The sequence below is a fragment of the Gadus morhua genome, chromosome 7 (genome assembly GCF_902167405.1).
Source record: "Gadus morhua chromosome 7, gadMor3.0, whole genome shotgun sequence".
Taxonomy (NCBI): Eukaryota; Metazoa; Chordata; class Actinopteri; order Gadiformes; family Gadidae; genus Gadus; species Gadus morhua.
The window spans coordinates 17,973,640-17,991,391 of NC_044054.1; the positions used below are offsets into that span (position 1 = coordinate 17,973,640).

Genomic DNA, 17,752 nt, shown 5'->3' on the forward strand with positions numbered 1-17,752 from the left:
TTGGCTCAACAACACCGGCACCGGCGTTGTTGACACACCGCACCGCGTTACCTTAGCGACGGGTGGCGCTTTAAAGAGGGGCGGAGGGGCCATGAGTCCCTGCAGCAGAGTTGGAGATAAAACATAAACAAGAACAGACAGTGGAGGTCAAGGGTCACCCATGGATGAGATGGAGAGAGTTTGGTCTATGTATGCATATCTATAGATATAGATATATCCATAGATGCATAATTATGGCTGGATCACTTTTTTTGCCCCACTTCACCACATTATATATATTGTGTTCTGGGCTTTATGTGTCCATTGCTGCTTCTCATGAGTTTTCCATCAAGTGAGTGACTGGAAGGCTCCATTACACACAGAAGTTCAGAGAAATAGGCTGCATTTGTAATAACTAAATCCTCGTGATAAAACATATTACTCCTAATTTAACCTCATTAAGAAACTAAAATACATAAGACTGCATAGTTGAGTTCAGTTATTGTTCACTAGAGTAATTGCCTGGTGTTCCTGATAGTCCTAGAAGTGTGCCTTTTCTTAACCAGGCTGAGGCGCTTGTGGAGTGAGAGACACTTGTTTTAAATGATATAAGAGATGGTGACTCAGGGGCATCATGGATCAGGAGATGGGGCTGGTATGGAAATCAAGCAGTGACACAAAAATAAATTCCTGAAGTTAGTGAGATAAAAGAAGGAGCAGTTGTGTTCATTTCCCAGCAGGGGGCAGCAGAGCTTCGACGGTGGAAACCTGTAGAAGTCAACCTGGGTCATTGTTGCCCTCAATACAAAACACAGAGAAGAAGAGGAAGAAGAGACAGGGCAGAGGGAGAATCACCCAAACACAGAACCTCCAACTTGATGTAACTCCAATCCAAGCACTCAATCACATTGAATCACGATTTATTTAGGGCATTTAGCAGACGCTTTTATCCAAAGCGCCTGGAATGGCCGATGGCTGTGTATACATGTTAATTGCGTATTAATGTTTTTTTCGATATGCAGAATTTTTGTGCCTGTGCGTGTGCGTGTGCGTGTGTGCGCCCTCACGCGTGCGTGCGTGCGTGCGTGTGTGCACATTTGCCTGTACATGTGCGTGTGTGTGGGTGCATTTGCGTGTTTGTGTGTGTACCTACATCAGCAGGTTGCCCGGGGCTGACATTGACCTTTCCTCTCTCCTGCTGGGACACTCGAAGGGATTACTGAAGGAGCGCTTCCGCAACATGGCTTTCACCAGGATCTGGAAAATACACAAACACACACACACACACACACACAAACACACAGACACACACACACAACATGTAAAGGCCGGGTCAAGTACGGCTCGTTCTATTTTTTAAGTCCGTAGGACATTTCACAAACCAAAACGTGTGTGCGGGCGCGATTGGAGCGCACGCCGTTTCATTTGGAGAGAGCACAGGCCATCAGCTGATTGGGTTTAAGAGCTTTTTAGACGGGGGCGGGCAGGGGAGAGATGTAATCACAATGAAAAAGGCAGCGATCTAATCAGTATTGGACCGCCGTATTTTCGAAAAGGAAGGAAATGATTCACAGATTCGATTTTTTTTACAAATATTCAGTGGCAACGAGAAATACATTAAGTCTGCCCTGTTTGTTGTCAATCACGTTGTGTAAAAATCGCGTTGAAATGGGTCAAACCCTAAATTAGGCATCCACTATAGAATTAACATTTTAACATCAATATTTTAACAGTTGGTAATCCAGGGACGTATGCTATAAAATTAATCCTGATAACATGACCAAGGCAGAACGTACGTGTTGCGATTCGGCCCGGTTTTTACATGAGATCTATGAGCTGAGGCACACTCGACAAGGACGGGAGGAAAGCCCTCCTGCGGTTGATTTATGGCCTTCAGCATGTGAGGCTAAACTAAGTGCCAGCGGGACCACTCTTCACCGATCAACCCTTCCAGGGATTCATATCTAGAATGCTTCTTTCTGGCCAAGTTCCCACCGATGGGCTTTCAACACGTCTATGGGAGTTCTCTTCAAAGCCATTAAACAGCCCTTACACAGAGCACGAACCGTGTTGATTCATTGTGCACTGTCCACACACCACTTGCTACAAGCGGAAATGTACCCTGTTAAATGACACTACGAATCAATTCAAAATAATAACGCTTATAGAGAGAGAGAGAGAGAATAACTTGTTGTGGCACTATAGCACACAATTTGGTGGTGATTGTTACAGCTTCAAAAAGCGTCAAACGTTTCTGCATTCCAGCAGGGGAAATCATTCACATTTCTCGATAAAAGGGAAAGAAGATTCCTTCGGCAGTAGATGGCATGGCAGTAAGAATAATGGAAATACAGCAATGCCCCATGTGTACAATTATAAATACATGTTATCCCCTGATCTTTTCTTGTCCAAGGTTGGCCAATTGCAAGCTTTTGGTTATTTATGGGAAATATTAGAAATCAAGGCAGCCCATCTTTCATATTAAAATGACTCTTACACAATCCCACATAATAGGCCCTTATTTAAGCCATGGAATATCTTGAGGAGGGATATGAAAGATGAATATGAAAGAGGAATTTGAATGTGGATGAAGCACAGTTCTCCTTACCACTGCGGAGAGGCTGGGGACGAATTTGACGGAGTTCTTCACCTCCTCCTCCGTCACCTCCACCATAGAGCAGTGCTCCTCCTCTAGGGGTAAGGGGTCAGTACCACCCTGAGTCACCCATTGGTCCAGCTACACACACACACACACACACACACACACACACACACACACACACACACACACACACACACACACACACACACACACACACACACACACACACACACACACACACACACACACACACACACACACACACACACGTCATTTTCCATTTAAATGAAAATGTGAATACTTTAAGCATGACAATGTAGTTCCACTGTCAGCATGGCGGCTATGGGAACTTCACTCAAATAAGTGAAGAGGAAGGCAGTACCTGCCACTCTCTCTTATTCCTTCTACTGTGAAGTGGCCCAGCACTACAAGGAAGCTTTATTAACTAGGAGGAAACTTGCTGCACCCTCACATTTTGTGAGTGCTTTTGAAGCCCTCACAAGCAGGGGGTGGGGGGTGTGGGGGGGGGGGGGGGGGGGGGGGGTAGGGAGTGTCCACTGACGCAGAACCTATCAGAAGATATATCGTAGGGAGGTTTCAGCAGAGGGGAGAAAAAACATTTTGCTCCCACTAGTGTCAGCTCATCACCATGTAAATCCTCTCTCTGAGCGCTCTCTCTCTCTCCGTTGCCCCTACATGGAGAGACATGGCCACCCGCTCTACCCAGTGTGTTTAAGGACCTCCGGGTCCAGCCGCGCTTCGGTCAGCCGTCTCACCTTAACCTCTGGGATGGTGATCCTGGCGTCCGGGTCCTTCTCCAGCATGCGCAGGATCAGTGCCCTCAACTCCTCGCTGATGCTTGGCCTGAGAGGGCGGGACAAAGGGACAAAGTCAGTTCTGATTGGACGACGTCAGGAAGTTGGGGCATTGTCTACCAATGGTGGAGGAGTATTACAACCAATGTGTCCAATAATTCCAAAATGAGCGAGATGTTTTCAGTCAATCATTTCTAACAAAGAAATTTATTTTCTCTTGTCGTCTATTTTCCCACAATGCATTTCCCCGATTATTAGTAGTTTAGTAGTGCTATTTTTAATGGTATTTATCTTGTTAAAGCACTTTGTATCGATGTTTCGCATGGACAGTGTTCTATAAATACATTTTATTGATTGGTCGATTAAAAGCAGGGCGGTAGGTCTGTGGGAACCAGGATGTGGCCCAAACTATCCCATCATAAGGTAAGATTGACAGCCAGTTATTGTGCCATAGCACAACATATTTTATCATCAGCTGGAGAGTGGCTACGGTAGCTTTAACCTGGGTTTCGTATTAAAGGATTTACGCTACGCTGTATTGAGAAAGCGAGTGAGTTAAGCTCCTTTACACCTCGAAGTGCACGTGGCGACTGTGTTCTGCTGTAGGTGGACCTCATCCTGTACGGCTTCACAAACGACCGTAATAAGACCCTACCGTATTGGTGCTGAGAGAGGAAACTCGAGAGTACTCGAGGGGCATACAGTAGAATAGAGTATTCTCCACAAAGCGACACCGGTGAACACACCCTCTCCCAATGATCCACTTTTTGCTTCTGCATGTTTTGTTGTTTTTACATATTTATTAGTTTTTGGTATTTATTGATCTATTTTGATGATTTTATTATTGTTTATTCTTTCTTCACTGTGTTCTATTTAGTCGAGGAGTAGGGAGAAAAGTACAAAGATGTTGTTCAACAACTGTTCACAAATATTGGTTTTGATCTGTTGATCTGGGAAATGTAATATGTTGTTATTGTTTTACTAGTTGACTGTACTGTTGTGTTCTGTTAGGTGATTTTCCCCTGCAGGACAGTAAAGAAGAAATAAACTAAACCATAACCCTTCAGGCCATGCAAATGTAGCAATGTAATCATTTATATATTAACATATAACGAAAGTTAAAGTCCGGACACATAGACTTTGGCTTTGACACCTTTTCAGATATATGTTATATAAAATATTATTTTATTTTAATCAATATTCATTGATTGAATGATCATTAGGGGGGAATTTTACGATAATGTTTTGCATGGGTGCCAAATTAGGCGAATATTAATCGGATAAAACGGGCGCGAAAACATCAGGAGCTCTCTCTGTGCTGTGGGAGGAGGGTTGGTTGGAGACCGGGTAATGGATTAAAACCACGCGGATCACTCCGTTATGTGATCTGGTGTTGCGTTGGTCTGTCTGTCTGTGTACCTGTCACCCTGATCTGAAACAGGATGCTGGAGCCTCTTTGCAATGCACATATTGTGTTTGCACCTGGTCTCATTTGTCTTTGCTTGCAATGCCTGCCACACCATCTCTCTCTCTCTCTCTCTCTCTCTCTCTCTCTCTCTCTCTCTCTCTCTCTCTCTCTCTCTCTCTCTCTCTCTCTCTCTCTCTCTCTCTCTCTCTCTCTCTCTCTCTCTCTCTCTCTCTCTCTCTCTCTCTCTCTCTCTCTCTCTCTCTCTCCCTCCCTCTCTCTCTCTCTCTCTCTCTCCCTCCCTCTCTCTCTCTCCCTCTCTCTCCCCCCTCTCTCTCCCTCTCTCTCCCCCTCTCTCTCTCTCTCCCCCTCTCTCCCCCTCTCTCTCTCTCTCAATCTCTCCCCCTCTCAAAAAAAAAAACTGGACTTAATTATTCATTATTTCTCCAGTTCTTCCCCCCCGCAGGTCTGTTCTGATAATGCAGTTCCTCTTGCTGTCGTTGTTGTTGTGGTTGAGTTTCCAAGCGAGTAAACACCAGTGCTGTGAGGAAAATGCATCCAGCGTATTGTTTTGTGTGGTGAGTCGCATGTGGATATAGAGGAATAGATGACATCTCTGCATGGTCCCCGAGCCGTCGCTAGAAGCTCACTAGCTTCTCCTGCTTCTATTTTGAAAAACCAATCATTTTTCTGCTTAGTACAGACTAAAAAACGGATGCTAAGATGAGGGACAACTTTAGGCCACCTTGAGTAAGATGCCCCAACCCCTACCAGTTCCTTAGCAACATGTACTTAAATTCACTGTGAGTCCCTCCCTTAAAAGCCTCTGCTAAATGGTAGACATTAATTAAACACGGAATGAACAGCGTGTTACATGGAGGAGGACGGGAGACTTACGAGTCTGGGAACTCCACACTCTTGCTCCTTATCTTGTTGTGTAAAACCAGGATGTACTCGTCTATGAAGGGACACTGGAGGAGAGTGAGGCAAAACAAACAGTAAGTCAGTGCGGCCCTGAAGTACAACTTGGTAAAACATGCATGCAACAGGGCAGCGCGGCGGAGCCTCATTAAAGCAGACTCCTGATGCTGTGTGCGTACTGCTACAAATCAAAGCGTCCGACAGTCGCCCGGGAGAGAACCAAAAGGCGAGCAGGGCCCCGCCGGCTGCTAACATTTGTCAGCTTGCATCAAAAGCCACTTGAGGCGCTTGGCTGGGAGGGGCCGGAGTTGAAGGGGCTGTGCTGAGGAGGTGGGCTGGAGGAAAGAGGGAGGAAGAGGAGGAAGAGGAGGAAGAGGAAGGGACTTGCCTTGCCGAAGACCAGGCAGTAGAGGGTCACGCCCATGGCCCACACGTCCAGTGCCTGGCGGGGGAGAGGAGCCGACAGACAGGGTCAACGTGGGTGTGAAACATACACACACGCATACAGGAATACACATACATATACACAGGCGTGTGAAGGCACCCGTACACACCCGCACCAACATTCAGACGCACACACAAACACAGCGCAGAAAACACGCATATGCAAGCACACGGGTGCACACGCATGTTTATATATACACATACATCAACACAGACGGTCGCATGCACCCATAAAGACACACACACACACACACACACACACACACACACACACACACACACACACACACACACACACACACACACACACACACACACACACACACACACACACACACACACACACACACACACACACACACACACACAGTTCTATCGCTCCATTGGGATTCCCCGAGGGGGAACGCAAGCTCAGGTAGCATGGATAAGGGCCAATCAATCCTTTCCCCCTCTCATTATCCATGTGATGCTGAGGGACATGGAACAGAGAGCCCCCAGACCCACGCATCAATAAAGTGTAGACTAACACCAACACACATGTCGTCTGGCAGGAGGATGATCACGTGGAGGAGATGTGATTACAGGTCACTTTCGTTGCTGTAGTAATAGTTGATGTTGATTAGTATGTTCCTTAAAATATGTAACGTATAGTAAAAAATGCATTCCAATCTAGTTAGATCGTTTCGTAATAAATTATAGTTTCTGTGAAAAAATCAAAGACTTTGTGAATCAAAGTCTGCCGTTTGAAAGAGCTGTTCGCCAGCCCTGCGAGGTTCTGTCGGTGTCCAGATCTATCAAATCAGCCAGCCCCCGCTCGTGGCCAATGGAGACAGGAGCCGGCAAAGGCGTCTTGTGTAAGATGATGGTGTGCTGCTGATTACGTAAGAACACTGCAGTCTGGAGTGATTTCTGGCTGGACTGACGGGGGAGAGATACTGCTGCACTACACAGGATGCAGTTCGTTAAGGGAAACCAGCGCTAGTGAGCGAAGTCGGCAAGCTACATTTGATTCACATCATAGGTGGAACACTATGGGCGAGATAAGTCTGAAAAAAAAACGAAACGAAAACCTCACTGGGTAAAAAACAGATTTTATCTTTTTTGACAACTTGTTACTTTTTTCTTTACACAGTGCAGGCACTACATCCACAGACGTCAGCCATTTTGTTCTGCTTCTTCTCGGGATAACGGACCAAATAAACACACAGATCTTGTCTAGAATGTGATGGTTTTAGAATCGTGAGGTCGGTTGTAGGGGTGTGCATGAAAACCCGCATTTCAGCGGTATGGAAGTAGGAGAGGCAACAAGACAACCGATACAACACGCAAGCAAGCAAGCGAGCGAGCGCGCACACGCACACGCACACACACACACACACACACACACACTCCCCCCCCCCCCCCCCCCCCCATCCTCCCACTCACCTTCCCGCTGAAGCTCTGGCGGTTGTCGGTCAGAGTCTCGGGGGCCATGAAGGCGGGGGTGCCGGCCGTGCTGGAGAGCAGCGCGTCGCTCCCTTCGAACTGGTTGCTGACGCCGAAGTCGGCGATCTTGACGTGTCCGTCGTCCCCCAGTAGCAGGTTGGACGGCTTGACGTCGCGGTGGACGATCTTCTGGTAATGCACTGGGAGGGCATGTGAGGAGAGGAAGATTCACAATCCGGTATTTCTCTCCCTCTCTTAACCCTGGCCATATTGCACAATACAATATGTAAATATCCCAGTTTATCCATTTTTTATTCTATATCTATTTATAATATTCTTCATATATGCTAAAAAATTATGTTGTTTTTATTTATATATATTTTTATTCTGTTATATTTTATTTATGTTTTTACTCTATTTGTTTTTTATTTATATTTTAAGCGAAGTAATACAGAGTATGTCACACAAAGATTTCACTGCAGATCCTGTAAGAGTATGTGACAAATAAAATCCTTTGAATCTTGAATCTTTGAAACTCTCCATCTACCACTCGCTCCCTCGCTCATCCTAATCGATGAGACGTCCAGAGTTATGGATTTCAATCGGAGTCGCCATTTCGAATTTGAAAAATGATGTATAAAACAAAAGAACAAATAGCAAACAATCATGTCTGCTTTTCGTCAGCGCGGTCGCCGATGCAGAAATAGAAATCTTGTCAAAAGTATTTTTGCCGCCATATGAACATGAATACATTCTATGCATTGCGATTCAAAGGAGAGCCGCTCAGAGTCAGAGGCTTAAGGGCTGTTCACCCTTCCGTTGTTGCTTAAGCCTTCAGCCACTTAGCGGCAGTCGCGTTGGAAGTGTTGGGAGGCTTAACCCGCAGCAATCCGCCGAGCCCCCCCCCCCCGAGGGCGCCCTCGTGTCTGAGGGTCGCGGGGGTCTAATCAGAGATGAAACACTCAACACGATAACGGGCCTTGAGAATCACCCCGTGTTCCTGATAATAAGACGACGGTTCGAGTTGACCTGACGTAGATCAACTGAGCCCTGGAGATGACAACGCAATCATGTCAGGTCAAACGCTCCACGTCACCGGTGAGGTGAAGTTGTTGTATGAACACGGATAGATTCGTCCAATAGGATTTCTCATATTATTATATAATGTTTACACATTTAAAGAGTATACAGGCTTTCAAACGGAGCTGGAGTTCGAAAGCAAGAGACGTCTCTGTGCTAATGCGGTGCTCTTGATCAGGGCCTCGAACGCCTAGCAACTGGTTTCTGACACGGAGACAAGAGGGACGGCAGTGCATGCAGGGGATCTACCCCGACTCCCATACTAAAGGCCCATGCGTTACACCACCAGGTGTGAGTGTGATCAACCATTGAAAGGCGTTTCAGACGCAGCCCTGCCCTGTTACACACAGTGACATCAGATGAGGGAGACTCCACCCAGATGTATGCTGGATAGTCTATGAGCCTTCCCAGAGGAATGCAGACAGTAGGCTTATCTATCCATCATCCATCGAGATGGCCTCTCCCGCTTGTGATGGTACCAAGTCACAGGGCAGGTCTGATTTCAAACAGGCACGTAATGGTGGCTCACCCTCACACCTGGTAGTATAATAGGGGCCCTTTTACTCTACAGCTAAACCCAGCTCATTGCTATGAGAGTCATTAAATAGGATTAGAGCCTTGGTATCAGAGGGCTGAGGAAATGAGAAGGGATCGCTCTGTTGGCGTCGGCCGTCCGTCGAGAGGAAGGCGACGGCTTCATTCATTCCGCTCCCCTGAGATGAGCTCTCCAAACACAGAAAGCGCCCGGATTGATCCGGAGCGGATCGTTAGGGCTCAGGGTCCACTCGTGTAAATGAGGAGACAGCCCGAGGACCCGCCCTTCATTAACCGGCCGGGTCAATGCTGATTAGGTTTGTGCCGGACACCATCAGCCAGGGCCTAACCAATCCCCCCAGCCCCCACCCCCCCCCACTTTGCCGGGGACATCCAATGTCCACAACGGTCTGGAACAGTGGTTCCCCTCGGCCCGTGGAGCAGACAGAGCCCGGCGGGGTTGCCAGCCATGACTCACAGCCTAGGAAAATCTGGTATGAACCGCTTTGTTGGAGAGCTCGCGGCGGCGAGGCTCCCGTTATTCAGGGGTTTGAAGAGTTTGTCGATGAATGGTGTATCGATGACAAAGAAAACGCGAGACTGAATGAGTATTTCACATAGTGAGGTTTAGACATTTCTTTCTCTCTTTCTTCCACAGACTCTAGCTTCTTTGTGTTGTAGTTCTAAGTCACACATATTTACGAGAAGTCTGTGTGAAGGTTGCTGCGGGACAGGTTACTGGAGGTTTCCATCTCGCAGTCACGCTGTTACACTCGTTTCAGCCACTATAACTACGGTGCTGGAAACGTCTGGGCTGCGTGGCCGTAATGGGAGAGACTGGTTTACGAAGGGACACAGAAATGAGTACTGCCCTGAAATATAACTTGCAGATTCAAACATGGACACATCGAGGGATAACATGTAATCAATCGTCACCAGCCTCATTAAAGTCGATTCCTTATGCTTTGCTGTAAGTCAGGGATGTACAGGGACAGCGATCTACACGCGGCCCTGTCTCATGCGCTATCTGTCGACAACAACAACAACAACAACAACAACAACAACAACAGGGCTGCTGTCCCTGGTTCTGCTGGTGTCGGGTACTCACGGTATTCAATGCCCAGGATGATGTCTCGAAAGTATAGCCTTGACTGCTCCTCGGAGAAAGGGGTTTCGGTTGGCACTTCCATCACTGGACTACACGTCCCAGCAGGCAACAGGTCAGATAGAAGGACAGAGAAAAATAAATGAAAAATAAAATAGAGCAGTATTGTTCGTTAACAGAACTATTCATACATTTCAAACGCAATCTGAACCATGATTAGAAAAAGACCTTCCCTCCATGTCAAATACTGAGCAATCGGACAAAACACGTAGACTTTTTTCGAATGTAGCGATCATTTGTGTGGGTACCACAGGTAGGCATTAAGTTTAGTTCTGTAATATCACCCGTAAATATATTAAACATAATTTTATGTAAATAAAAGAAAGGAACCCATTCATAACTAAAATAAAAAGTAACATGCAACGGACAAAATGTGAATTATATCTATTTGTTGGCATGCTGTAATGTCACACCAATAATGTCCATGATGGGTGCTAATGGTTCATATGCTGGTATAATCCTAAAACCTGGCGTCCCATTGAGCTGAAAGGAGAATGCTCCATTCCCTCACTAGAGAAAAAGAAAGGGAATTACAGTTTTCAGGGTTTTTTTGTTTCGTTCTTACGTTTGCCCCCTGCAGGTGTAATGAATATGCAAAGAATAAAGTTGTCTTAGAATAATAAAATGCTTTGTGGTGCTGGGGTTCAGCGGGGAACAGCTTTTAATTGCACTCACTCAATATTAATCTTTCAAGCCCGCCAGACAATGTGAGATTATTGGCGTATTATTGAGGCAGGTGCAGCCGGCCGTACCCACGGGGAAATGGGACATGGCATTCGCTCTGAGCTGCCTCAGTCCTCAGATGAAAATAAGCTTTTCAGTGTGTCCACGTGCGTGTCCGTGCCTGCACATGTGTCTGTGTCAAAGCGTGCGCGTGCATGTGTAATTCGTTTTAAACAGTAATGTGACATTATCCTCACTTCTCTTCTGGCATTAATAAAGTGCTTATTTGACCTAATCTATACCTTTGATCTATTCAGAGCCGAGAGAGAGAGTCTCTCTCTCTCTCTCTCTCTCTCTCTCTCTCTCTCTCTCTCTCTCTCTCTCTCTCTCTCTCTCTCTCTCTCTCTCTCTCTCTCTCTCTCTCTCTCTCTCTCTCTCTCTCTCTCTCTCTCTCTCTCTCTCTCTCTCTCTCTCTCTCTCTCTCTCTCTCTCATGGAGTGAGAGAGCAAACCTAAACACCCATTTTAATTAAATATCTCTGAGGCGGTGTTTGACAGCCAACAGCCGGTTGGGCTGATTGTGGTGTTAGATGTTACGAGGAGAACATGACACATAGTGGATTATAAAAAAAACCTGTTGGAAATATCAGTTAGCTCTGTTGGATAGTAACATAGAGATGCATGGATGGGTAAATGGATGGTGGTGGATGAGGATGCATGCATGAATAAATGCATGAATGTATGATTGAATGGTGGATGTGTGGTTTGCGGACTGGATGGATTAGGGGATGAATGGATGAGTAATGGAAGGACGATTGATTGGGAGGAGGAATGATCGACAAAGATATGTATGTTGGTTAGTTCGATGGAGGGATGAATGGATGGATGATTGGTTGATTGGTTGGATGGATGAGGGATGGATTGATGAGAGGATGTATGCATATATGTATGAATGCATGATTGAATGTATGGGGGTTGGTTAGGGTGATTGGAGCAAGGTTAAATTACAGCACACGGAGAGCTACCAGAGAGAGAGAGAGAGAGGAAGAGCCACAGGGCTACGGTATTGGCTCATTAAGAAAGGGAACAGGTTCTCTACTCACCCCTTGCGCATCAGCTCAAACACTGAGGGAGAAGGGAGCAGAAGAGAAGCACAGTGAGCACGCCGCACCAATTTATCCAATTGAGGTTGACCGCCCGGCCCAACGTCTCAGCAGAACCATAACACCGATGCTTCACCGGCGAGAGGCCAGGTTCAATACAATGAGTCACATTAAGCGTAGGTGGAGTCAGAGGACGGTGACCTGGCAGCACTAATGGAGGAAGTGCATCATGCATTAGACCTCTCAGAGGTGATCCATATTAGAGAGAGAGAGAGAGAGACAGACACAGAGACAGAGACAGAGACAGAGAGAGAGAGAGAGAGAGAGAGAGAGACACACAGAGACAGAGACAGAGAGAGAGCTACAGAGAAGGAAAGAACGGTGGACTTACCCATGTGAAGGTTGTCTTCAGCAGGATCATCCAACACCTACAGGGGTGACAGTAAAACCCATTAAAATAAAGCACAGATCGCTATCTCAAAGTACAACACGATTATATAATGTTTTCCAGCAGTTGCTGTTGCGCCAATCCAATTCATACGTCTACTATGAACGGATTCTGTGGACGCATCGATTTCTTTGGCAGAAGGTATTTATATCACGGATGTATCCTAATGTCAACGGTATCTGCTGACTGATCCCCCCCTCCATCAATTGCATCCCATTAGGCTAGTCAATAGTACGACGGAATACAACCCTCACGGCTTCCGCTGGGACACCTCCGTCTGAAACGTGTGTAAATTTAGGATTCCTCCGAATGGGAAGCATCTGGTGAACTCCTCCCCAAGTGAGGCTGTGTGCCGTATGTGTATTGTGACCGTTTGACTTGAGCTAGAATGCTAATGTCTCACTCCATTTGCTCAAGATGGACGACACCATAATGAAGCTGCCCAGGGCGGAGTTTGCATCCAAAAACAAAAAAACATGACAAACGATGCAATTACTAAGGGGGGGGTTATCAAATAGCAACCACACATTTCCTGTCTGGTGCCCATGCAGACAAACACTTCCATTCTGTCGGGTGCGATCTATGACTGAACTGGACTCCGCTGATAAATACAACACAGAGGCGTGAGAGGAATATATTTTGTATTGGCCCGGGGGGGGGGGGGGTATCTCAATAAAAACAGTGTGGTGGTGGCGGTGTTGTTGTTCCATGTCCTCTGCTCTTCAGCAACACACAAAGCACAAGGCAGCGGTCCATCAGGAGCTTGTTATAGCGCAGAGTGTCAACGCTCGCTTCCGAGTCGCAGCCCAGCTCAGGGATCTCTCCTCGGGGGAGGCGGACGGGGCCGAAAGAGGGAGAGGAAGTCCTTGTTGTGGGACCGGCTTTTGTTTGAGGAAGCCGGCGGGGACTAGCGCTGTGAAGGAATAGCAGCAGTTTGTCTGCTGAAGAGTAAATACAGCGCGTTGACCGCACACCTGCCGCTGAGCTGCTTTCACCCCCCCGAAAGCCTCTGAGAGCTTTTCTTTTTTCAGATTGATTTGTGGACATTTTTTGTGATTAAACGCGTTTGTTTGATCGTTGTCCAAACTATTGTCGCTAATCGCTGTCGTATCCCTCGCTGTGCTCTCTGTGATGAGCTACAAAGAGATCATCACTGAGCCAACAGACAAAATAAACTAAAACAAGAATGAATGACATTCATAATCAGCATCCAGTACATATGAAGGGCCGTGATATGGAGAGAAGTAGATTGGCTCTGTCCAGCCTTCCGTGACAAATCAGCAAATCATGTTCAATCTTTCCCCCACTCTGCGTGGGCTATCATGCGTTTGCTGCCCAGAAGAAAAAAAAAAAAACACACCATAAATTGCTATTGCTAATTAGATTGGCTGGACTGCAGTCTCACTGGACTCACTAGCAATAATGAATGCAATCCAACCATTAGAACAGTGTAACTAAGCCGAGAGAGAGGGATAGAGAGAGAGGTAGAGAGAGAAAGAGTTTGAGGGAGGGAGAGAGAGAGATAGAGAGACAGAGACAGAGAGACAGAGAAAGAGATAGAGGGAGAGACAAAGACAGAGTCCCTCTATTTTATCTGGGGAGGTAGAGAAAGAGAGAGATTGAGAGAGGGAGGATGGAGTTGCCCACGTTCCTTCAGCGAGCAGGTTGGTGACCAAATACGACAAATAGAGCTCTGCCAGTAATGGCTGTGTGTGCGTGCGCCTGCACGTGATGGTGCTCATCCATCTTCCATCGGAAAGAGCCCGGCGGGTAAGAGGGCTAATGTGGCCCAAACTAACTGAAGAAGACTTCACGGCTCTTACATTTTAATGTCCCCACCATTCAGAGGCTTTCCTCGCTGGCTGTTCCTCCTCACAAGCCCCCTTCATCCACCCTCTCAGGACCCCCGCTGGCTCCGCCGTGAGGGTCAAGCCCGGGATCGATCTATCTATCTATCTATCTATCTATCTATCTATCTCTCTCCCTCTCCCTCCCTCTCTCTCCCTCTCTCTCCCCCTCTCTCTCCCACTGTCTCTCTGCATCAGACATCAACTCTACCCTAACTGTGGACACAGACAAAGGCGGTCCAGCGTGGATGTCCTACAGCTAGGGTTGGCGTGCTCCTCTGCAGAGTGCAGGCTCTGGCCCTTGTAAGCCTGCGAGCGAAACCCTCTCTGACGCCCAGTGGAAGATATACTTTCAGTGGAACTTTTAATGGGTCCCAGCGTGACAGACTGTGACTTTGCGCCAGTCGGTCGCTTTTTAATGAAAGTGACTCCAGAGTGACTCGCCATGAGTCAGAATGCCAAATGAAGCAAGCCCATTACTTTGATAGTTGAGTCTCTGTTATTGTGAGACATGGCTAGACAGTTTTCTGATGGGGCGCCAGGGCTCCAGTGAAAATGGAGTCCCATGGCCATCAGCCAATCACGGAAACTCACCGTTGTATGTGCTCCACAGGGTGCGCTTACAAATTAAATTCAACATTCAATTTGGAAACGTCAGAAAACAAGTAATGCCCAAAGACTGACGCTATTGTTCAGTTGACAGCGGCACACGCCAGTTAATTTAAACTTGGCGATTGCTTGGTTTGGAAAAAAACATCGGATGGACTTAACATCCTGTCTTTGTCGTTTGTAACACGTAACTGATCCGAAGTCACACTTCTGTTTGCTATTTTTCAGAAACTTGAGCCCTGAAAGCAGGCCTGGAAGGCTCATCAAACGATGCTGCGGTGCTGAGCTGTGACGTCTAACGACTAAACACAACACCGGTAATGGCCACACTATATACCATCGCTATAGTAGCGCTCTAGCTACACTAGCACAATGACTAGAGCAATAGGGGGCCCACCTCCACCAGCTTCACTATGTTGAGGTGGTCCAGCTTCTTCAGGATGGCGATCTCCTGATACACTCTCTCCAGGGGGCCCAGGATCTTTGGCTGTTGGCCCAGGGCTGCTTTTGGTCCCCTTGGAGGTGGACGACCTGCCGGACACATGCACGAACACACACACAAACACGCACACAAACACGCGCAAGCGCACACACACAAACACACGCACATACACATGTGTGCACACACAAATACAAACACACACGTAATTACATTTCTAACATAGATTAAATACCAAAATATTTAAACTGTTCAAAGTTGAAGGCACAGAGTCAAACACAATAGAATGACAACAGAATAAAACATTAACAGAATAGAAAAGTATATAATAGAATAAACATACGTGGAAAACCACATTGTTTAATCAGCCTCTTCTTCGATACCATCTTCATGGCCTGGAAGAGAGGGAGAGAAGGAGAGAGAGAGAGCAAGAGAGAGACAATTTTAAAGTGAGAGAGCAAGTGAGACTTGACAATTCAGACTTGTAGAAGCTGACAAGACACATTGTTTAACCCCACTGATAAATAACCATGATGGGATTAATGCTTCCACCTAACTCCCATTAAAACCTCGGGCGGTTGTTTTATTTGAAGAAACACAACCAATAATTAGGGGCCAGTATCATCCTCTTCCATAGCAAGATGAACTCATTGGAAAACATTCAGACAAACTCCAGACAAACCTTTGAATGAGCTATGACTCACTGAGAACAGTATTCAACAAACAGCTGTGGTTCATTAGTGTTTGTTAAAAAAAGTTTAAAAAGCAAGTTAAAAAAACACTTTTGAGTTGCCATGCACAACAGAGGATGGGAGTACATTTTTAAGTACTCCTACTACTCAATAGTAGTACAATAGCAGTCAATAGTACATGCAACTGAAGCTATCCAATTTCACTGATATGATCTGAAAGACCCGGTTTGAAATGAATGAATGTTTATAGAAACCAGAAGCGCTATTGAGCTCAATAGAGCAAGGGCACTCAATGACGATGGAAGCTCAGCAGTGTGACTGGATTCTAACCGCGGCCTGTGTGCCTGCACAAGGCTGTATCTGAAACTCTAATTAAGACGTTACTACCATCGAACCAGTAAGAAACTTCCAAAATGCATTCTGTTTCTGTTTTAACAAACACTGTCTTCCCTACAGTTCAAATATTTGCATTGTCTTATTCCAATGCAAACTGATCATATAAATGCTGCCAAGGTCACTGGTAAAATTTACTAATCCAAGCCATGGTTTCCTGTAAATAGATACTCCTTGAATGACATCGAATTAATGTAAGGTGTTAATGGTGACCAGGTAGTCTGGGCTAAGGCATGAGGAGGACATTTCATTGAGTGAGAGGATAGGAAGAAATTAAGAAAACTAAGGATCTCAGAGTTTTTGCAGTTGAGTGAGTTTTTCCTACTGGATGAAGGCAAGTAATACCAATCAGTGTGTGCCAGACAGCCAGAGGAATCGCGAAAGGCGGAAAATTATGTCTACACGCTGTCAGCGTTTACATTTTTTATTCTGACAGACGTTAATATACAGCACGGGAGGACGGGCAAAGACTGTGTGACAGGTTGGAGCTGAGTCAGTCGGTCCAGATTAAATTCGTATGCAAATTGAGCAGGACGTACCTCATCCTGAGTCCGCATGCACACTCTCCTCCATCAAAAAATGGCTGCCAGTACGTGGCATTACCGCAGCACCAAACCCTCACCGATCCAACACACCCAGAGTCCAACAACTTTTTTCGGAGGGTTGTGCTGTTGCCCTGCTGTTCCCATGGTTACCTGGCTATGTATGGCTCTGAGCGCTTATTGAGTAGGTGGCATTAGCAGAAGGTAGCGCCACTCTCACCACTTACCCCCAAGGTGCGTGAAGTGTACGATATTTCGAGGTGTATTCACCGGAGAATGTTTCCAGCTCAACTCGCCTCAAAGTGCAGAGTGCCACATAAGGACACCGAGTCATAGATTCTTTCCCACTCGCCCTCCTAAACCCCAGCGATGCCTTCCAGATTCATGGCCGCGGGCCAATCACAGGCTGCCGTGGTGTGTATAAGTCTGTTTTGGTTGAGGAGGGCTAGCTCTTTGCGTACTGGCGTGGTTCCCCGGTGAATTACCTTGCGGCTGCTTGAAAGAGGACCGTTTTGCTTCGAATGAATAAACCGCATAGCCTCACATTTATGATGTTTATGTCTGTCCCCCTGAGCACCGGCCTTCTCTCCCGGCCGACTCCTTTGGACCGGAATCAGTCATAAAGAAGGAGCCAGGAGATCTTTGTT

At 46.5% G+C, this 17,752-nt stretch overlaps 1 protein-coding gene across 3 annotated transcripts in view; it reads right to left on the reverse strand.

Moving 5' to 3' along the window:
• camkk1a (calcium/calmodulin-dependent protein kinase kinase 1, alpha a) overlaps positions 1-17,752 on the reverse strand; it is a 48,543-nt gene that overhangs the window by 3,551 nt on the left and 27,240 nt on the right. For 2 of the 3 annotated variants that reach the window (XM_030361399.1, XM_030361400.1), the window contains exons 5-16: positions 15,822-15,873; positions 15,437-15,570; positions 12,527-12,563; positions 12,136-12,157; positions 10,314-10,402; positions 7,592-7,791; positions 6,111-6,164; positions 5,699-5,772; positions 3,358-3,445; positions 2,588-2,716; positions 1,133-1,236; positions 52-99 (exon numbers count right to left, since the gene is read on the reverse strand). In XM_030361399.1, the coding sequence (XP_030217259.1) occupies positions 52-99; positions 1,133-1,236; positions 2,588-2,716; positions 3,358-3,445; positions 5,699-5,772; positions 6,111-6,164; positions 7,592-7,791; positions 10,314-10,402; positions 12,136-12,157; positions 12,527-12,563; positions 15,437-15,570; positions 15,822-15,873 (1,031 nt within the window). The remainder of the gene's footprint in view (positions 1-51; positions 100-1,132; positions 1,237-2,587; positions 2,717-3,357; positions 3,446-5,698; positions 5,773-6,110; positions 6,165-7,591; positions 7,792-10,313; positions 10,403-12,135; positions 12,158-12,526; positions 12,564-15,436; positions 15,571-15,821; positions 15,874-17,752) is intronic. The other variant, XM_030361401.1, reaches the window with a different exon arrangement.